The sequence below is a fragment of the Telmatherina bonti genome (assembly GCF_933228915.1).
Source record: "Telmatherina bonti genome assembly, chromosome: 5".
Taxonomy (NCBI): domain Eukaryota; kingdom Metazoa; phylum Chordata; class Actinopteri; order Atheriniformes; family Telmatherinidae; genus Telmatherina; species Telmatherina bonti.
Genome location: NC_136623.1, coordinates 25828259 through 25851436, shown reverse-complemented (window position 1 = coordinate 25851436; position 23178 = coordinate 25828259). Strand labels below are relative to the sequence as shown.

The 23178-nt window shown below is 38.5% G+C and overlaps 2 protein-coding genes across 2 annotated transcripts in view; one reads left to right on the top strand and one right to left on the bottom strand.

Annotated features, from left to right (window-relative positions):
• The first annotated feature begins 939 nt into the window (after positions 1-939).
• On the top strand, positions 940-17710 carry mboat1 (membrane bound O-acyltransferase domain containing 1). Its single transcript, XM_079241253.1, has 13 exons — positions 940-1109; positions 3975-4120; positions 4461-4538; positions 6474-6569; positions 8859-8914; positions 9988-10042; positions 11927-12119; positions 13036-13228; positions 13897-13997; positions 14158-14222; positions 14306-14438; positions 15320-15471; positions 15779-17710. The coding sequence occupies exons 1-13, from the start codon at positions 1020-1022 to the stop codon at positions 15969-15971; spliced, it is 1551 nt and encodes a 516-aa protein (XP_079097379.1). The 5' UTR covers positions 940-1019; the 3' UTR covers positions 15972-17710.
• A 3953-nt stretch (positions 17711-21663) lies between these two features.
• LOC306756077 (transmembrane protein 65-like) overlaps positions 21664-23178 on the bottom strand; it is a 32460-nt gene continuing 30945 nt past the window's right edge. The window contains exon 8 of the mRNA XM_079240726.1: positions 21664-23031. Coding sequence (XP_079096852.1) covers positions 22882-23031 — 150 coding nt within the window. The 3' untranslated portion in view covers positions 21664-22881. The remainder of the gene's footprint in view (positions 23032-23178) is intronic.

The following is a 23178-nucleotide window of genomic DNA, read 5'->3' as shown; positions in this document are numbered from 1 at the left end:
TAAACAGACATGACAGGTTTGTGCTGTGAAGTGATGACAGGGAACATCAGTTCTTTGGAGATATGCCTGTAATATTACACACTATAATTTTAATAATTAGTGGACTAAACAGCCATATTTGTCAGAAATCTTTTAAAAATGATAATAATTTTATATTAGTCAATTCACCCCTTTTCTGCAACCATTTCATTCTCACAATGATTGCAACATTATATATATATATATATATATATATATATATATATATATATATATATATATATATATATATATATATATATATATATATATATATATATATATATGACTAAGGATGACTAAGATAACCCTGTTGAATCCCTTATTCCTGGTCAAGAGCAGTAAAACAACAAATTGAGAATATGACAGCTGTTACTGCTAGAGAAAAATAAAATTTAGCACCACCATAATAACAAGCAGAAAGTCACAAGTGTAGTATGTGTAAGTAATGTTTCATGGACTTTCATGGAGACCTGAATAATTTCAGAAGTTGTGTTGAATTGTTTTCAGATTGTTTAAAATACATTGAATGATTCTAACCTGCCAGGTAAAACCCCCTTTTAAATAAATAAATAAAAAGAAAAAAAGTGACAAGTAAAGAATGAAAATGCCAGAATTACAGAGGCTGGAGTGAAGGGTATGATAAAAAAAAAAAAAAAGACCGTGTAATAAGTTTATTGTTACAAATAGTGCATATAAATGATAATGTTGGGTTTTAACTATTTTGAATTAAAAAGTTGATTAAAATAACTTTTTCCTGCTAGCTCTTATATCGCAAACAGTAACCGGAAATGACATACCATCTGTTTCATTTGGACTTGAGGCGGAGGAGAGAGCTGCAGGAGGAGGGTGACAGCAGGGACTTGTTCCTGCTCTGAGACAGGTTTGGGTTGTCACGCGCCTTCTCCGGGATACGATGTGTGACAGAAAATAAGCAGGGAAACAGTCGGGAAAAGGACGAGTGGGAATATAAAAGCGTCGCGGCAGAAAAACGTGACAGCATGAACGAACATAACGACACAGCTTTTAAAACCACTGGAATCAAGTGGCTGCTGCCTGTCACTGGATACCTGGGCTTACAACTTGAACAGGTAGAGCTGAACGATTTACACATAAACATTCTTCTGGACTTCTTGGTTTCTTTTTTTTTTTTTTTTTTTAATAACTCGTCAATGTGACTATAAATTTAGTTTGTGGTGTGTTAGTGAGAGGTTCAAGTCATTCTTTGGCTGCTGAAGCCCACTTTGCACGGCATGACTTCTGTGGCCAGAGATGTCCGCCCGAAAATCACGGCAGGGACAGAACACCTGTGTGCTAAAGTTAGAAGAGGAAGGTTGTAGTCCCTGTTTTCACAACATACTTGAGATATATATATACTTTTTTTTTTCCGCAACAAAGCTATTTATACTTCTGTAGATGGTGAGACCAATTTAGCAGCTTCGCACCTTCCAACCTCATTAGGCCCGAGCACCTTGGCGGTGCGAAGGCCTATTGTAATTGCAGTGTTTATTATTATTTTTATTCGGACACTTCGCGTGCTTTTTTGGAGGCCTGAACGTGCTCGAATTTTTGAGGTGCTCCAGAATGTTTGGGCGAAACTGAACGAGAGCGCCACCTATTTTAGGTGCCCCGCCACTGCATGTCATTAATCTTTATGAAAATTCATACACATGATCTACATGACAGGGCGAACAAAAAATCCTCTTAATGTCATGGTGAAATGTCGACAGGAAGGCGGCCATTTTAGGTCAAAGTCAATATTTTGGCGTTTTAGCACCTCGCATTTTAACGAACTCGTCCTAGAGCTTTTATCCCACTGAGCCACAAATTGCTCAGGATGTTCAGGAGACATGTGTGATTAAATGTTGTGTTATTTCTTCTAATAGGAGACTTAGTTTACGAGGGGCGGGGCCTCAAAGTTTGATGTCTCGCCATGTAAAATTAAACGGATATAACTCCCACATAAAGCAACATTTCTGCACCAAATTTGCTAGATATGATGGCAGTCCCCTCCTACAGAGTTCTATATGTCAATATTTTGATTATGAAATAGCCACGCCCCCTGGAGGTCAAAAGTGTTGTTTTTTGCTCACACACCCAGAACTCTGGCTTGGTGGACACCACATGGCCCAAATTCACTCAGGCATCACAAAACATGTTGGTGAAGAGATCTGGTAAAGGACGTTGCTCTGCGCTGCACGGCGTGCCCGTGACGCCATGGCGAAGTTCCATGCGGTGGCGTGACATCATAAATCACTATAAAATTGTCAATTTTGATCTGATCACCCTAAAACTTATAGGGATTAATAAGGGATCAGTCCTGAACAGATTAATGTGACCATTGCTGGTGTAGACCTAAGCCCCGCCCACTTACAACAGGAAGTGGTTTTTTCCACGTTTCAGGGTCATGCTTCTAAGCAAATGGTCCCAAACACTTGAGACTCCTCCAAAACATGTCAAACCCTTTCATGATGCCACAATAAAAACCTCAAGTCGCTACGCTAAACGGGACATGGCGAATGGCGGTCCAACGCCATGAAACAGGAAGTACCTGTGACCAAGCCATGGAACCTTGGACCGCCACCATACTTGCCATGACTGATGACAGTAAGGCCCTGAACTAAGCCCCATTGAAACATTATGGAATAAATGGAGCATGTCTCCATAGCGCCCCCTACAAAATTTCAATCAATCAGCCCCGCCCACTACATGGACCGACATGGATAAAATTCAGCACAGTTGGAGAACCTGCCAGTACCTTCAAAAAAGTCTCTTGGACATATGGGCTAAATCCAACAGAAAGTCGGCCATTTTGAAAAAGGTGCCATTTTTGGGGTCATTTCTTTGCCATGCATTTTAAACAACTCCTCCTAGGGATATTGTCCAACTGACACCCAACTTGCACAGGATGCTCAGGAGGCATGTGGGATTTAAAGTTGTGTTATTTCTTCTAATAGAAGATTTAGTTTAGGAGGGGCGGGCCCTCAAAGTTTTATGTCTCATTAACAAAGACTTATTGATAAAACTCCCACATAAAACAACATATCAGCACAGGAATCGACCCATTTGATGGCAGTCCCATGATGAACAAAATATACAATGCAATAATGGGACTATGAATTAGCCCCACCCCTTGGCAACAAGAAGTGTCTGATATCATGAACCAGGAAGTACCTGTAACAAAGCCATGAAATTGTTTATCTTCACCATACTTGCCATGACTCATGACAGTTATGTCCTTAATCGAATAAAATTACAACATAGTGGAAAAGATAGTAAATGGCTCCATAGCGCCCCCTACAATATTTCAATCAATCAGCCCCGCCCACTACATTGACTGACATGGATAAAATTCAGCACACTTATAGTCCATTCCAGTACCTTCAAAAAAGTCTCTTGGACATATGGGCTAAATCCAACAGGAAGTCGGCCATTTTGAAAAGGGTGCCATTTTTGGGGTCATTTCTGTCATTTTCTTTGCCATGCATTTTGAGGAACTTGTCTTAAGAATTTTGTCCAACTTTAACCCAAATGAGTCAGGATGCTCAAGAGGCATGTGTGATTAAAAGTTGTGCTATTTCTTTTAATAGGGGATATCGTTTAGGAGAGGCGGGGCAGCAAAGCAGATGTGATGCAATGAAAAGGAAACTGACATAACTCCCACAAAAAACAACCAACCTGCACCAAATTTGCTACAGATGATGCCAGGCATATCCTTCACATTTGTGCATGTCAATAATTAGATGATAAGTTAGCCCCGCCCCTTGGTGACAGGAAGTGACCCTTCATAAGGCCTAAATGGCCTGAAGTGCAGTCTGGCTGCACTTTAGGTTGAGAGAGGCATGGGAAGGATGTTGCCAGGGGAGGCGGTGGCATTATGCCGAGCGGCGCCATGGTGCGAGGGCCTATATCACCGCTTGCGGTTTTAATTTTCTCTTATGTTTTCACCGACACAGGTAAATTTCCTGGCATGTCAACTGTTTGCCCTGGCTGCTGCCTTCTGGTTCCGCCTCTACCTCAGTCCAAGCCATGTCAGCCCCTTGGTCAGGCATGCTGTGGCCACACTCCTTGGTCTTGCTTTTCTCATCTTCAGCTACGGATGGTACTGTCCCACACAAACCCCCATTCATTGGCTTTTATGTCTCCCAAAACCACTACATGAATCGAGTGAAATGTTTTCTTTGTTTTACCAGCACATGATGAGAGAAAATTTGGTACTTTTAAGGGATGAAAGTTGCTAATAACAGTTGTTGGAGTTAATTCAGAAAGCACAGAAAAAAATTGGTTGAATAAATGTTGGCTGTAACACACATGTAATAGGTTTCAGCTTTATTGATAGAGGCGTACAGCGTTATGCCTTATGTTCATTCAGGACAAAGATAACTTTGTTATCAGTGATATTAAGTAGATCCAAGATTGTTATTGTTTGTTCTTCTTTGTAGGTACTCTGCTCATATCCTGATCATGGTGATGGCAAGCTACCTGATCATCATTAAAGCTGACATCAACAATGTACACAGGCAAGTTTGTCTTGTTCCTTAATGAAGACATTCCCCCAAACCCTGTCATGGCATGTGTTTCCTTACCAAAAACGGAGTTTCTGTACCAGACTGACGCAACTGTCTCATCCAGTCGAAAGATGAATGACTGAACGGCTACAGAAGCATCTAACTTCCACATTTGTGTTGCAATTCTAGTTACTGTTGTGTTCAGGAAGAACTTGTCGGACCAGGGCAGCCCAGCCCAGAAACTGTTTGTATCACAGACGTGTTAAGTTGAGTGGGGAGATGACTCAATGTAGGCAGTGCCAGTGGTCATAGTTATTGATGTGTAGAAAACAGCTTATTTATTTACTTTGTCATGTGGGCTTTTTGGAAACCCAATTTAACCATTTCATCCATTGCTGTTTCTCCATCATATACATTCCTACACTCAAATCCATAATTGCTTCTCTGCTATGATGAGGCCTGACTTTGAGTAAAGATGGTTTTGAATGCATCAAGCGAACAGATATGTAAGGTGAAAAACAGCCAGATATGCCAGCCAGGCCATCACAGACAACCTGTATGTCTGGGAGTGTGTGTTTAAATGCTTATTTCTTTCTTTGTGTTGCCGTTATATAGTGAGTATGTGGAACCTTGTATGTGTCTGTGATTTTTCTCGCCATGTTTTGTTCTGTGTGTGTAAATTTACTGTACACGCCACTTTTCTTTCTTTCTTTCTTTATGACAGAAACTGCATGGATGAGGTGTAGTTATTTTGTTGTGGTATGCCCCTGTGTAAGCATTACCTGCAGGCAAACATGCATGGTGATGTCACTTTAGATGAATCACAGCATAAACTTGAAAATGCATCATTGGATAAACATACTATGTTATGCACCTCCATATGACTTGCTGAAAAAAGGAGGACTGAATAAATCATGACATGTTTTGAGCCCTCTGTTAAGACATTTTGTTGACGTTTATGATCTTTTGGATTCATTGTGGTTAAGCTGAGCATTTCTCAGACACAGTATTTGTGTGGTCATATTGTTGTTTATGACAGTGTAGCTTGAAAAAAGTGTGTTTGGCTGTTTAATCAATTAACATTTTTTTTCTAATACAGAAACAATGCAAGCTTTAAATTTTTATATCTTTAAAATGTCAATTAGCTCTTCCACTGTTAGGTCAACCCAATAAGTGGTCAGAAATGGTAAAAAAAAAAAAAAATCAGCCATAAAGATATAACAGTTTTATCCTAAAACCGGGTCTAACTGTTGATTTTATTGCCATTCATTTAAACTGTGGCTTCACTTTTATATAATGAATCCATTTTATTTGTATTATTGAAATAAACTGTTATTCATTTGTTTTACTTTATTAAAGACAGATGAAGGAAGGTACATATGTATGTTAATAAAGCTGTGTTGTGTGATGGTTAGTGACATTACAGATTCTCATTTGATTCTTTTTTTAAGCAGGGATCAAACTAGAGGTATCAAAGAAGAGTTTTCAAAGTAGTGATGCCACAACAACTTAAAGTAAGCCTCCCTTAATTTAAAATATGACTTCAACCCGGTAAAGCAAACATACCTGTCCACGTCTGGTAAGCACTGCAGTGGTGCTGTCAATTTAATAAGACAAACCACTTCCTTCTTTTCCCACAAAAGTGAAAATCCTGGGGTCAGATGAAATGTCTTTAATTAACCTTTTAAAACAAAACAAAATACTTATATTCAGAAAAGAGCTGAATATGGGAAAAGGTTTTTGGATCCTTTCAGTACTTGCAGTGCACATGAGCCGTCACTGTCATTTCCAGTAATTTCTTATGACTAATGGTGTCATTGTGGAAAATGTCTTCTCAAAGAAGTTTCTACTCTTACATAAAGTTTGAGTCACCTAATGACACAGAGAGACAGCAAACCTTCTCAATGCCTTTTGTCTGGTTTATTTATCTTTTTTTCTTCCACACAGGTACACTATGGTGACAGCTATGGGCTATCTGACACTTTGCCACGTGCACAGAGTCATCATTTTTAACTATGGGATACCTTCCACGGACTTCTCTGGGTAAGCACAAACATTCTTGTTGCCTCATTCCTCTTTTCTCTGACACACCCAGCACTGTAGTCATTTCAGTTACAGGGTGGCTCTTTTATAGTCTGGTAACTTGTCCAAAGTGTGTTTATACACTCCAGCAAGTGTCACAGCCTTTTGTCAACATAACACCTCTGATTTAACAGCAGCAGGAAGAATTGCTCACAGCTGACTCTACCCTGCGCTGCCTGTGATTTTAATATATTTGAAGTGAGGCTGCACCATTAAAGGAGTATTCACAAATACAGTTATGCAACGTATAGCTGATACTTGTGTTTTGTGAGGTTAATTGTTGTACTACACCAGTAGTTTAACTGGAAACATTTATATTGGATAAATGAAGAAGGTTTTTATGTCTGGTTACTTGCTAAAAAGTGACCGTTATTTTTGTTGGCCTCCGTATTCACCAGCTTCTTTGCTTAGTTCAGTGTGAATGAATTTGTTGGCAGCCTCACTTACACTCCACGTGACTTTGCTTCCAGCCAGGCTCTGAACCAGCGTGTTGTACGGTCATATATTGAATTAGGGACCAAGCTTTTTTTCAGGTTTGTGTCTTTCCAGTATGAGTGGTTGGGAATCTTAAGAGACGACCTACACTACTTCCCCAGGGTTAAATTAATTTGTCAGTTTTACCCAATCTTGTTGATTTTTCTGGTTTTCTATGTTTGTGCTGCTTTTCCTGACAAGTGAATGAGAGTGAAGTCCTCAAAAGCATTTTCTATTCATTTAATTATTTGTGTAGGAAAATCCAGACTAAACCAAAACTCCGGTTGTCAGGAACAACTGTAGGCCATAGTTGTGCTGGGTGGCACCCTGAAAATGCTTCTTTTAAAGCCTACTGCCAACTCTCATTGAGCTGGCACTGCCAGCCACCCCCCCTCCCACCCTTCTTCCAAAGCCTTCCATGCTGTGCACACAATGCAGCCCACTCACAGGCAAGAACCAGTGTGTGAGCATGTGTGTGAGAGCGAGATAGGGAGATGTTTATGTTGCTTTGTGCAAACATACACACACATTATTGGGACAGAGAGTTTTTTCTGTGTGAATGAAACAAGGAGATGTTTCACACACATGTTGCACTTAATGTCCTGAACTTAATTTGCCACCACTGGAACTTCACTGTAAGCAGAAAGGTATGTTTCACATTGGTCTGGTTACCAGCGTCTGATGCGGCGACTCACGCTGAGCACATGTCACTCTTCATAATAGTTCAGATGAGTGTGAAAAACCTACTTGATGTGAAGGATGGCTGTGCTTATTAGCACTGTTCTATTCGTGTTTGGCTTTCACAAGCTAAAAATATGGCGATGCAGGTTTCAAAGAGAGATGATGATTTAATAAGACTTCTGTGGACTGGATTGGATTAATCAGTGACCTGATTTGACTCTTCTTGAAAGAATGAAGTGATTCACTGGTGGAAAATAGATTCTTTAGCCTCACACAGAAGGTTAGTTGGCCTCAGCTCAGGAAGAGCTTTGCTTGAAGATGGTCGGCTTGTATTTAAATGGCTGAAAGTGCTCCCTCTCTCTCACTAAAATGTCCCACTGAGGAACAAAAATCTCTTCAGGAGAAAAGGCTTTCATGACAGAACCAAGGTGACTGCTCAAAACTTCACTGTGATTTGGAGACAAAACTACAGCCAAACCATTTCCATAAAATTACTTTTGACAACACACTGCGTTGTTTGTCTTTTACAGGTCAGGTGCTCAGGCCTGTGCAGGTATCTTGGTGTACGCTACACATACTGGCACCAAACATGAAGCTGACTGAGCAGCTGATCATATCCCAGTTTCCCACATCTGTTTGGGTTCTGAGCCACTGTATTCCTGTGTGATGAAGGGTTTATACATGAGTTATACTGTGTGACATTTTTGGCCATCTGAGTTGTTTTAATTTACTTATCAAGCATAATTAATATTTTCCTTCTGTTGTTTCTGATGTTTCGCAAAAGATCTAAAAGCAGTTGTCCTGCCTGGTCAGTTTTCCTCTAACTGAAGCTCCTATCATCCCCCAACAACAAACCCTCTTTCAAAAGTTTGTATTTCTTTTGAGTCATCCTGATATAAAGAAGAAGCATTTGGTCCTGCTTTACATTTTTACACCACAGCATATCAATGGATGTTGTTTTCTTAACTTTACTATGTTGCTACTTTTAATAGTTTCTCCCCATATTTAGCATATTGCTAGGTGACATCTATTTCTAGATTTCATTAATCAAAAGTTCTGATCAGTAACTGGAATGTGTCTCCTTTTTCCATTTAGGCCTCTGATGATTATAACCCAGAAGATCACCATACTGGCTTTCCAGCTTCATGATGGTGAAATAAATAGATGCACACATGCATGCACATACATCATCATAAAAAAATTCTTGGAAGACGTATGTAGTTTCAGCAAAATATTTACTGTTTATGAGCCTTTACTCTTACTAAACTGGACTTTTGAAATGCACAACACATGTTAGTCAAACTAAATTTTTATGAAGCAGCAGCTTGGAAAAATGGACTAACACACAGATAATAAAGTTGATTCATGATGCATGTATCGACCTCACTGCACTCAAATTGATTTCAGGATGGTTTTATAAAACCATTAACATACAAATACACATTAGTTTGGCTGAATTGCCTATAAAATATCTTTTACATACTTTTCCTTCTGTTGTTTGATGGTTAAATGTGTCATGACTTGTCACTGAAAAACAGCCATTAATCAGGAAATATTCAACACTTGCATATCACAATTTTAACCTTGTTTTGGTTCTACAAAGCATTTTGTTATTCATTCATGCACACAGATACTGATTCAGCACTTCTTATGTGATCTCTATATACAGTATTCAGCACTTTTCCCTGCAATCACACACATATGAACATATCAGGAGCCATATGAGGTTTATTTCTTGTCCAAGGACACTGCAACACCTATACCACCAACCTTCTGGTTGGAAGTCAGCCACTCTGCCGGCTGAGCATGGTTGCCCAAACTGCAGGTCACAAACAGTATTGCAGGATTTCACTGTATTTTATTAAAACCATGACTTCTGTAGTCACAGCATCATTTAACAAAAATACTGATCCAGAAATTGAAAAGCATCTCTGCAGTTTTGTCTTGCAAATGGTTTCGTAGATCACAGTGGTCCAGTTCAGTGACTGTGGTGTACGTGGTCACTTTTGCATGTAACTACGCTAAATGTGATGCTCTACTAAAACAGAAAAATTTTGTCTATCATAATTACTGTTTTCATTCACCTCTGTGCTTTTTTTTTTTTTTTTCTTAGCAGTAACTTTTCCAGATAATTAGAGAGTGAGATTTACTACAGATGATAATAAGAAAAGGGGAAAAGATAAAATTAATCAATGACTTCTCTTTTTTTTTTTTTTTTTTTTAGGAATGTGTAAGAAAAGTGAACATCTGACATCGGACCAGAAGCTTGTGGCTATCAAGTAAGTTTTGACTTCAGGTTATCTTTTTTTTTTTTTTTTTTTTTTTTAAATTGTATTTCTAATAAACTGATCATTAAAATCTACTTCTGTCAAACATCATGGTCAACAACAGGGTCAGATGCTTCAGAAACATGACAAAGCCTTTTGTTAAAAATTGAAGTTTTTGTTTTTACATTTAAATCCCTACCATAGCTTGAAACTGCCAAGCTATTGGAAGGACTTGGGGAACTCACAGCTGGTTAAATAAACTACAAGACCTCTATCTGGTTAAGAAACTAGCTGGCTTAGCTTACTTAGCCAAGGGCTGTCTGAGAGGTTTGTTTGCTGTGAGCTTGGAAGCTAGCTGAACTAGCTTCCAGATGGGATCTCAAGAGCTGTAAGAGCCAAGAGCCAACTAGACTAGCTAAGCCAGCGGTCTCAGTCAAATGAGTGGCTCCCAGTTCATGGATACCCACAGATCTGGAGGACCAGACTCATTTGGCCAAGAGCTAGCAGAGCTAACTTACAAGTTCCACAACGCTTGACAGCTCTTGGCAAAGTCATTTAGAAACTCTTGACAATATTCGGATCAAGCGGTTTCAGAAAATAAATGAATGAATGGAGCTGCAGGAGCCTAGAACTTGCCAAGATGCTCGTCCGAGCTCAGCTGAGAGCTTGTGAGCATGCTAAGCTAATGCCAAATGAGCACAGAGCTTATGAGCTATAAGGACGCCTGTTGAGTTTGTTTTGCTGCTCAAACTAGAATTTTGCCTCCTTTAGCCTTTGGAAAGCAGTGCTATTCTTTTACTGCTGAAAGCCATAGGAAGTCATTTTCATTGTGAAACCTCTGATACCGTAATGTGGCCTTGTATTTTAGAGAGTTACTCTCTTGTTCGAGCAGAATTATCCTGATACTGCGACTGCTAAACAAAACAAAGCTAAAACGGGGAAAGTCACTGTCAACTGTCTCTATTCAGCGAATGAGTGAAATCATCTCAGGACCATGCCAGGATTTTTGTTGCAAGAGCTCTTAAATCTAAAATATTGAGGACCATCAATGACTTTGTAATAGCATTAATTACTGCCCGAGTGGGACATTAAACCTGAACTTTGCGGTGCCTACGATGTAGTTTACAGTATGGAGTCAGTGTCAGAGTGCATATTTATTAATTCCTCATGTAAAGAATAAATAACTCTTTCTTTTTCTTTAGCCACGATGGACAATGGCGCAGAGTTGAGATGATGGTGAATAGCTTGTTCATGAAAAAAGCATGCTGGAAGCTTAGACAAGTGGCCTCATTCTGCATGAAACATCCTGCATTTTTTTCTGCATGTGAAATGGCAAAATCACTGTGTACCATTGTGCATGTCATTTTAGAATACATGGCAAAATCATTAAATGCCTTGTGTCACTAATATAACAATCACTTCACATGTAGATTTGGTGTCGTATAATATTTTATACTGAAGGATTGTGTTACCTGTAGGACTGGCACTGTATAAGTCCCACTGATTCTGATGCCAATTTTACATAACATGTTTAGCTTTACTGCCAACAAAATGCAAATGAGTAGTTGCCTCATGACAAGACAGATGCCCAGTTGTCATAGCTTATGCTGTTTTTTTTTTGTTTGTTTTTTTCATAGCTGATCACATTTTATAATGAATTTTTGGTACTGAACCCAGGTGCTCTTAAATGCTCTGTAACTGATCCGACCTGATCCAAATTAAAAACTAAATAATAACATTTTTACTCAGTTTTTTGTTATTTAGTTTGAATTAAAAGAATTTCTCATGCTCACACTCAATTAAAAGAAAATACTCAGTTGCAATATGAACGTACAGTTATAGTGATTATACAGTTTTCTGCTTGGTTTTTGCTGATCTGTCCTATTGTCTTTGCAGCGCCAGGCCTTCTCTTATTGAGTACCTGAGTTACAATCTGAACTTCCTGAGTGTCTTGGTGGGGCCGTGTAATAACTATAAGGACTATACAGACTTCATAGAGGGGAGACACATCAGCAGGAGGCTCATACAGCACACTGGCACATGCAATGGACAGAATGGCTACGATAAGACTCTGGATGTATCACCACGTGTAAGTTTATTAATCAATACCTGCTTCCTGTATTTACACAGAAATGATCAGGAGGTGCTGTTTTATATTACCTTGTATTATCCAGAAAGGTCAGCTAGATAATATGGAATTCCATATGCTGTCTGAAATATTAACTGGGACATAATGATTGTTCTGATTTAAGTTTTTGGAGACTGTATTAGAAATAGTTTAATAATGATGTTTACAAACTATAAAACAATACAAACTAAATAGCTGTAGACATGCAGCTTATCTCCAGAGGTGTCTTGGTCTATTTCAGCCAGAAAGAACAGCCCCCAGTTTAAAGGAGCATGTGTAAATGGACATAGCGAATTTGGTCTGATAGAGTGTAACCACTGATGTGGTTTCTGATGTGCCATTAATTAATTGGTCTGATGTTAAATCTATTTCTTATTTACCCAGCTCATCTTCAAGTAATTTGGGTAGTACCTAGGTGTGGGGAAATCGAATCAAATATCTGGATTTTTTTTGCTTCACAATTTAAAAATTGTATTTATTTGGGTAAAAATATTTTTTTATAAATAAATAAAAATAATCCACTATAAAATTTTTGTTATTTTTATTGTTTTTATTTATGTTTTTACTTGTCTTCTTGGACATTATAGCAGCAGCATGATGGTCTGTGTTGTTCTTTAAATCAGGAAAAATAACTAGCAAAAAAAGTTTTGGTTTTTTTTAGGGTTTTTTTTTTTTTTTTTTATTTTTACTTTAGAAAAATCAGCAACCGAAGAATCATAAGAATCGCAATTTAAATCAATTCGGCACCCAAAAAATTGGAATCGAATCAAATCGGGACGAAAGAATATCGTTACAGTACTGTAGTAACTGTGTACAGTATGTATATGTAGTGTATGTTTTTTATCAGTGCTGAGCAGTTATCTGTGATCTTTCCCAGAATGCAGTCTGTCGAAAGCTACTGGTCTGCTGTGTCTGTATGCTCTTCTACCTCATTGTGACTCGGTCCTTGCCGATAAAGTACAACACCGATGCCGACTTTGTCAGCCATGCTCCATTCCTCAGCAGGCTTACGTATGCCTTCTTCTCTATACAAGCAGCAAGACCGAAATTCTATTTTGCCTGGACACTTGGTGAGTAAAGTGTGTGTCAATTGTCAGGTATAGTTGAATAATTGTCTGCTGCCAATACAACTTCTTTTTCAATAAAACATTTAACAGACTTCAGGCTTTATATTTAATAAGTTTGAACTTTGATTTGTTCAATTTTATACATATTTACAGTTAGGTCATGGAAAAGGCAACACACACCTCTTGATCTCATTCATGTTTCTTTTTCTTTCTCTGGTTGAGTTTTAATGTGTATTCATGATTCAGTGACAATCAATATTTACAGATGAGGAGTTTTTAGGAGTGATTTTTTTTTTTTTTTTTTGCTCATGATTGTTTTCTACTACAGTATCTTGTCTGTTCTTTTTGAAGTTCTTAGCTAAATTTTTAAAATAATATTAAACTGTAATTTTGATATATGACTCCGCAAAATGTTTGCATCATTAAACTGGGAAAGTATAGTTTGTATTGCATTGAAATATTTGCCCACATATTCATTTTCAGAGTTGTCAGTCCAGTCTTCATCTTTACTTCCAAGACTGTTTGAGGTGTTTATATGAAGCAAAACAGGAAAATTTATCTTTAACTGACATTTTGTACCGCTTCCAAGAAGTTTATATGATGACAGCAAATGTGAAGGAGATCATCTTTCTTGGACTTGGCAGTAATATTGCTAACTTCTGTATCGTCAGCTGATGCAGTAAACAATGCTGCAGGTTACGGGTTTCTTGGAATCGAAAATGGGAAAGCGTCTTGGGACCTTATCTCCAATGTCAACATCGTTGGGATTGAGGTAACCCCAGTATTTCATTTGATTTAAAAAAAAAAAAAAATGGAGGAAAACATGAAAGAAGAAACTTCAGAGGTCATCATGTCTGTTGTTTTTATATAAAGATTCATTCATGTTCATGTAACACACATTCTGGCAGTAAGTTAGCCTTGTTTTTTTTCAGACGGCAACCAGTTTTAAGACCTTCATAGACAACTGGAATATGCAAACTGGGATTTGGCTCAAAGCGTAAGTGCAAGTCAGAGCTCTGTAATTTATGTTTGTTAAACAAATCATTTTAGATGTGACTCATATGCTCTTTTTCCTCTCAGCGTGTGTTATGACCGAGCCCCCAAACACCGGTTAACGTTAACCTTCATCCTGTCTGCGCTGTGGCACGGCGTATATCCAGGATACTACTTCACCTTCCTCACCGCTATCCCCATCACCATAGCAGCACGAGCCGTGAGTCCGGCTTCTTTGAAAAATTCAAATAAATATCAAAATCCGTCACTGGAAGAAAATTGAACAGCATCACATTTAAATTAATTACAAAAATCCAACTTGACTGGCTAAAAAAAATCACTTGACTGGCAATTTCTTTCCTAAATGCTGGTTTGGGCAGCTGGGATGGTACAGAGTCGTCTTTGTTAAATGCCATTGCAAGTCATGTTCTACGGAGGCCTACACTGTTAAAACATACCCTGCAGATCATATTGGCTGCCGACTGCTTAATGATGTCCTCTGTGACATATTGGCTCCATAAACTCTGGATTTACTTGTCCCTCCATGAAAAACGGTTGTTCATGTAGCCAATATTTGTCTGCTTTGATATTGTATTGGTTGTTATTCATCGTGTGCTGACAGTTTATTCAGTGACAAACTGGATATCAGCTTTTCGATCTTTCTGATAAATGATTTCACGTAAAAGGCAGATTTGCTTGTCAGGATATAGATTATTGAACAGAGAATTGATGGAGTAACATTCGTGCAGGTATTATAATAAACCACATCATTAATTATGAGATTTGATGTTAACAAGAAAGCAAAAATCAGAAAAGAGTTTTAGCTCTGCACCTCAGAGATATAACAAGTGCAGTATCATCTAAAGTTGAACTGTGAAGATACAGAGGATGGAAAGCCTGAAAATCCTTAAAACAAATCATTTAATCACACGGAAGAAAGAGAGTGAAAACCTTCTTTTGTTTTTCTTATAATGTATTTTCCTATATGAAACAAAAAAAGGTACACCTGATCTATTATCACAGAAATTGTTTACATTTACAATACGCTATACATGAACTTATCGTTTTATCCCTCTCTGTTCCTCTGTCTCCCTCCACCAGGTACGGAAGTCTGTTCGGCACTTCTTCCTGGGCTCCACAGCCCTGAAACTCGGTTACGACATCTTAACTTGGGCAGCAACACAGCTGGCCATTTGCTACACTGTCATGCCGTTTCTTCTTCTTTCACTAGAAGACACAGTTATTTATTACAGGTATGTCTGATCATGCTTTAATCAAGGTATCACCATTGTGTCATTCACATCTAGCAGTTTTGTGAGCTTGTGCGTCTGTTCTTGAGAAATTCAGACAAATGGTTTCAGAGTTCCAGTGTGCAGGAAGTAGAATATTTCTGATTAACTCAAGTCTGATTAAAAAATAAATAAAAAACTTGGTGTATTAATATATGTGGAGGTCTTTTGTGATGTGCAGATTTCCTTTATGCCATATTTTTCTATCCTGATCAGAAAGTGAAAGCTGGAGGCTGAACTCAGTTTTCCCTGTCTCTCTTGCTTTTTCCAGGTCGATGTACTTCCACGTGCATATCCTCAGCATTCTGGCTGCAGTCGCTCTGAGTCGGAAACATAAACCCAGAGAACCCTCTGCCACTTCCAAGTTGTCTTGCCCCGTCTCGTTGTCCTCCTCCTCCCCATCCGCTCCGTGCTCTGACCAGTGCCAGCCTGTTCATTCCAACAACAATGGCAAATTAGACTGAAAATCCCTTCCTCGGGTCTTGTTACCCAGCTCTCAGTGTTCTCACAAGCACAAGTGGGTATCCTTGGAGGGTGTTCAGCCTATTTAAAATGGGAAACATTGTGCTATTTATTTTTATTAGGATGATACAGAGTGAAGAGATAGGACCAAAATGTTGATGGTGCAGTACCGCACAGGATTTACTACCTGGATGGGCTAAGGAAGAACTTTCTGTCATGTTGGAAGACGATGACATTACATAAGCCAAGCATGGAGACTGGAAAGAGTAACATTGGCTGAGGGAATGTCTCTGGTGCCACCACTGCCAGAATGCCGCCCTCCACTCCCTCTCCCTGCAGTTTTCTCCCCTGCATGCCCATCTCAACACCAGCGTGCAACAACTACGCAGCAATGTGGAGAAAAACGAGGCCCACTTTCATTCCTGCCCTCCATTTGCACTGTCCTGCTAACTGGTGGGATCCATGCCAGTACAGTGGGAGAGCAGTGCAGGGGAGGGCACAAATACCAGGGCACAAACACACAGGCTAGTCCATAAACACATTTTGATGTAAATATGCACATACTTCTAATAGACATGCATGCACTCGACCACACTGATGGTGCACAATGGCTGCCCTTGTGAGGCCACAAAAGAGCTGCACCCAGTTTACCCACAGGATGCTGTAGATGCCACATATTGGTTTGCTCACAGTTACAAACCACCAACCTCTGTGACCCTGTGTGTGAGGAGAGTCAGTATTACTCCCACTGCTTTCTGGCCCGAATGGAAACCACAAGAATATTAAGTTTTAACCATTACCTCTGTGCAAAGCACGTTTTCTGTTTTAGAGCTGAAGCAGAAAGAACTTTACAGTGACATGCTTCTGTTTTAGTACCTATCATGTGCATGGTGCTGGATGCCTGTAACCATGATAGAGTGCAAGAGGACGCAAAGCAGGAGTAAAGGCGGAATTGCGTTGTCAGTGGAAGTGCAGTGGTGGGTTCCTTCGACGGCTGGGAGGTTGATTGAACAGAGACATCTGGTGGTTGTCCTGAACATGCCCTGCCGAACTAAACAGTGGAATCAGACACTGAACCTGTCAAACTTAATCATCTTCCAATGCTACTAAGATTTTATCCCTGCAATGATTGAAACCTTTTTAGTAATTTCTTTTTCTTATCGAGACCTTGGTACTGAGGACATGTTTGGGAGTTGTTTTTTTTTTAAAAGTGGTTTATTAACGGTGCTATCTGAAGACTAGTACAACTTTCTGCTACATTTATGTTTACATTTTAATGAGGATGCATAGAAATATTATCAGGTTAGGAACAATGATGCCCGATGAAGGAAAATTCTGCTTCAAAATGTCTCTGAGGATTTCTAACTGAAAAATGCATTTTCTGCCTGGGGATAGTGTACAGATGCACCTAATCAGGATAGAGAGACAATCTTAATACATTTTGCAACTTCTTTTGGTTTTTTGTAACTTTTTATTGACTAGGAAAATGTGTTTTTTGGACTTGCAACCTCTCCCCCCCGAATATCCGAAGCAACAAAGCTGAGCCATAATGGAATGATGATGAAGCTTTGTTGCGTGAAAAATCTAGTTCACAGATAAGTGGGGCCATGTTGCAGAAGGCAGGAGTTAATTTAACCTTAATTCAATAAACACTTCAGACATTTTACGCATTTGAGATGCAAATAAATGGATTCTAATTCTTAATAAATGTCATTAATTAGAGCTGAATGCAAAGGTAATCCACCACGGAAAGCTGATTGCATGCAAACTCTTGGAGGAGTGGCTCTTGTAAAATGAAGCTTTTCATGATTATAGCTTTGCTGCAGCTTGAAATGTGAAAGAACAATATGGAAGTGACAAAAACCTGTACATTACATGTTAAAATAATATGTGGGTGGTACCATGTTGTGTTTTGGGCAGGAAATGACATGTATGAGTGTTCAAAGTGCAGCTATGTGAATGACTTAACACTAATACTGAAAATCTTTTTATTTTTCACGTGTGTGTTATCTAAATGTACTGACTGTGTGGATGTATGAAGGATGGAGTGATTGGTATTAAATCTGAAAAAGAAAATGCTTCAAGGAAACATATCAGGAAAGTTTTAACAGTTTGTTGTTTATTAATAATAAAGTTTGATAAACTTGTGAATTTCTTTTGTGTGTGTTAGCAACAAGTGAACCTCTCTTGCATATTATTAGCTGTTAGTGAGTCATATTTGTTTTCTCAGAGAAGGAGTGCTGAGTTCCTGCATCAAGCCAAACCTTCACCATGCGACGCCTCTCCTGGGCTGTTTAACCTCCAATGATATTCTCAAAGTGGCTTGCTTTCAGCCTCTTGGGTCGCATGTCTTTTCCCTCTCTGTGTATGTGTGAGCTGTGTTTTGATTCCACCTGCACTTATGGGAAACCCACAAGAGTCTTGAGTAAAGAGAGTGGGTTTAAAGATGACAAATGTGGATATTGTCTTATTAAATCACAACAATGCTTGATTATGTTGCTGTTTGGATCTCTGCAGAGCAATATTTTATTTTCATAAACTGGGGAAATTCTACAAACCCAACCAGTTTCTCGCATCCATTTACCACACAGCTGGGGAGCATCTGGAGGGTCTAGATAAAGTAAAGCTATGGAACATTTGTGGATATATTTTAGCTGCAGCTCAATCATTTTGTTATTTTGTTTTAGGTTTGTGCACAGAAACAGTTCCATACTAATGTTTAGTCAGTCCTGATCAGTTTGTGTGTTATACTGAAGTTTTAGTTGTGTAACTGACTAACTTCGACATGAATAATTTTTTAGAAACCTGTTTGAAATAAATTCCTTGTGGTGAAATTTTCCATCAAAATTTCTTGCAAAAGATGAATTTGGATTATGTGTTTTGAGCTGCTGAAATTAAAACAAGTCTTTTAGTTGTGATGAGCAAAGATATGTTTGGATAAAACAGGGGGAGGGTCAGTTTTCTAAGGAGAACACTTTTCCCAGAGAGCTGCACTGCAACCTGTTGAGACAACAGAGGGAGTAACAGATTAAACTAGAAAAATGCTCTTCTTGCAGAAGAGCAACTATGAATGTCCTTTCATGCTGAACAATTGATATGCATAACCATTTGGAGAAGCAGCACAACTATCCAACTTGATTTGTCATAGTACCACATCGGGATGCAAACCCACAAACATCTGAACAAGAGCCCATATCTTTAACCGCTACACCAGCACAGCTCTCTACTGCACTCTGGCAGAAGCATCAAAATGTTTTACCATTGGAATAGGAATGTTTTTTTTAAACTTCCTGCAGTGTCGAATCGGCAAAAGAGCTTAAGATTTAACTGGGTGAATTTGCACACAAGATTGATTAGTTTGTATTTGTCAACATAAGCATTAGGAGAAGAAGTACAACCATCTAATAGGACTTATCAATATTCAGCACCTGGGTTTGAACTTACATACTTCTGAATGTAAGGCAATTCATTTTACTAATACACCACCATAGCTCTTTCTTTGGTACTAAGCAGGAGCCACCTGGGCTAATCACCAGTATTGCAAAATAATGTGAAAGGTTGAACTGCTGTCAAGTAAAGATAGTTTTAAATAGTTTGTGGAAACAACTACAATTCTGAAGTCAGTTGTTAAACTGCATTAATCATTGAAGAAAATCATTGCAGAAAACCATTTAAAATTGCCTGTGTAATCACTTAAAGACTTTATTGTTCAACGTGATAAACTTTGTTTCCTTCAAATTAAAATTTTTCAAGAAATGCAAAACATTTCATGACAGACATCTTATTTATTTAGATAACCCACACTTTGACTGTATAGCTTAAAGGTAAAGCTAACACTAAGTACCTTGGTGGAACCATATGCAGCACTCTATGTGCAACAGCTGACATACGATCATAATGCACAAATTTTGATGCTGGTTTGAACCTGTGTCTTGTATACCAATGCGTACCCGTGTACCGGTGCAGAAAATGGACCAATCGCTGAGCTGAATTCCGTTTTGTCCATTCACAGGAATGGATTTGAAAAAATTGACAGAAACTTGAATAACTTGAAACGTTTACATGTTACAAAGACCAAAAGTCACAGCACATATCTCCTAAATGAGCTGAACAGTTTGACATTTGAATGGTTGAAGTGAGGCAAACGGTGTGGGAGTAGTGTTTCAAACATTTTGCAGGAAAGATAACTGTTTAATTTGAAGCATTTTAGGAACAACTTAACATTGAACCATCATTTCTGTACAGTTCATTTTTATTTGATAAACACGTTGTATTAGGTGTTTAACTTTTGAAGACAGACATCACACAAACTTTAACATATTTGTGCAGACCTCCCACACTTTAACTACACAGTTTGAAGCAGAAAGTCAAAGCCCTTACATGGGTCAGTACGCAGCACTCTGTTGGCATCAACTGGCATACTGTCATGGTGCACAACGTTCAAGACAGCAGGTGGGCAAACTCATAATGCTAAGCTGACATAAAGCTTGTCTCCTGGAAAGCCAAAGTGTGTCTCTTCACCTCCCTCAGCATCAACAAAAGAAATGCAGTCGCTTTGTGGCATTCAGCACCACAATCAAAACACATCCTCAAGCATGCATGTTTTCTTTGAATGCTCCATTGAATACACCTCTGAGGCAGCCAACACATAAGTTTACCTGCTTTTCTGTTTAGCTTTAGTTTTATATTTGCTCTTTTTTCCAGTCTTTGCTGAACACATTTAAAAAATGTTTAGTTGACCTGGAATTTGCAAACTCTGAGTCATGTTCACCTTTCTTTCAATAACATAAACATGTTTAGTTATGTGCAGCCTCAATGTTTCCCCATTTAACAAATTCTTTGTCTATGACTGACTACATGCTTAAAACGGTCTTAAACCCTCTAGAGAGGAAATTTACTCATGCAGTTTAAAGAACATTATCAAAAATTTTTGCCTATTGAACAGTAATTTTTAAAAAATATAATTTTCAAATCCAACACCATTGTATTTGACCACATCACAGAGCCACCACATCTTCTGTATTATCTCTGCACACCATCAGTGCCTGGTTAACACAAAGACCACAATAGAAGAAACAAATATCTATTTTGTGAAGTCAAAACTGTCTCTTTTACATATTAATCCTCACTGATATACTCTTTCATTCACCTATAGCTTCTGTATCTCCAGTCATTTTTACATCGTGCTACAAAACGGAAGAACATACTCAGTGCTTTTATTTTTTATTTATTGATAGTCTTCATTTTATCATATTGCATGCAAAGTGGAAATCAAGCAATCCATTTAAAAATCCAAATTAAATATGTTCATCTCTGTTGATTCTTCAGACATCCGTCTTTAGGATCCTTCACGTAGCTCAAACAATTGCACAAAACCGAAATATCCTTCATAACTTATGAAAAGATTTTTGTGAGGTTGGCAATGGGCTGTAACAAAGTAATCAGATGCCCCCTGTACTCAGTAAGATTTGTGCAAACTAATAATACACAATGAAAACAATAGAACTGTGGATATTGAGGCAAAAATAAGTTAAAGTGCTGAAAAATCCTTTGCTGTTACCTTGTAGTTTAACTCCTAAACAGATGCAACTCCTTAATAAGACTTTAATGTGGCTATGAGCTGATTGGCCCATGCAGGAAGCCAAAAAAAAAAAAGATAAAATAATAATAATAATAATAATAATAATAATAATAATAAAATGTACAGCAGGTCATGTAGTTTGCATATCAAGAAGAAAAAAAAACATTTTAAATACATTACAGCAGCAGCAAATGGGTGGATAATCATTTGCAGGAATGTGGAAGCATTTCTGCTAAACCAAAATACAACATCCTCCCCTCTTATCTGTCAACCATCTAAGGGCAGTGAAACTGACATCACAATGGAGGTAGAGGAAGAACTTGTGCATTAGTAAAAGCTGCAACAATCATCTCTTAAAATGCTAAATTAATTTTAACCACTGCTTTAACTGTAGTTTTGTTTCTGGAGAACAAATCACCTCGAGGGAGAAGCCCTGGTTAGACAGCAGGACAGCGAAACGCAGCTGGAGGGGATCATTCAAACATTAGAGAGACATGTTGAGTGCCACTTGGAAAGATGTCTTCACAGAGTAACCGTTGGATTTTGTCATATCTCTCTGCCACCGTCTGTCTCCATTTCTTCCTTCAGCTAGGTGGAGTTTTTTTCTTCCTCCTCAAACTATTCTATGAAAAAGTTAGTAAAACTTACATATTTTAAACCCAGTAAGAGCACATAATCAGTTCACACGAGAAAAAAAACCAAAACAAAGAGAAGCAAAATAAAAATACAAAACAAACCGCCCCAAAAACCTATCAAGCCACTAAGTGCCTGCCTGTCACTGAACTTGACCTCATGATTTTAACACTGAGTCATGTTAAGTGCACGTCTCGTTCTTCAGACTTCCTCTATCAGTTGCCAAGATTTCTGACAGTAAAGATTTTTCTCTAAAGTAGTTTGAGTAGTGTTTTATAGAACTGGTTGCTCCCAAATATGATATAATGTTATCGAGAAGCCTCAGCCTTTCAGTCAGTTTACTGTTTATCTAAGCATCTACAGTCAGAGCTTTGTAACTGAACTCAGAGGACATGGGGAAGCCACTGAAATGTTAGATAAATGAATTCATGTTAGGAAGTAAAGACAAGGTGAGGTTACGGTGCAGCAGTTCGGTCTCGCCTCTCCAAGAGATCAACAGTGTCCTGTGCTTATGTCTAGAATCTAACATTATCTAAAATCCTCATCAGAATATCTTGGATAGTTTGATTCTTGCTAAAAGTGCCTGCTGATAAGGCCGTTTCCGCTCCCATAAACTCCATTTGGAGAGGATGAGTCCCAGATTAAGTCAAGTTTCAAATGGATTCCAGATAGTATTTGTTTCAAGTGACTTGCTAGTTTCACTTTTTGCTGCTTTCTGTTGAAGCAGGTGGTGACTGCGTTTCCTCCTTTCCGTCAGTCTGGCTGTCTTTTTTCTCGTCATCGTCCTTGAAGAAGAGGAGAGGGAACATACCGAGGATGCAGCCGATGCCTACGCCGATGGCTTTACCCTGCACACAGGAGAATAGATATGAATGATAAATCTGAACAAAATCTCTCAGATGGGTATTTTCCAACATGTTTGCTCGAACAGTTAGCTTAGGCGATACAACAATCACTGAAACTAATTGCATTTCACACTTCAGTAGGCACAAAAT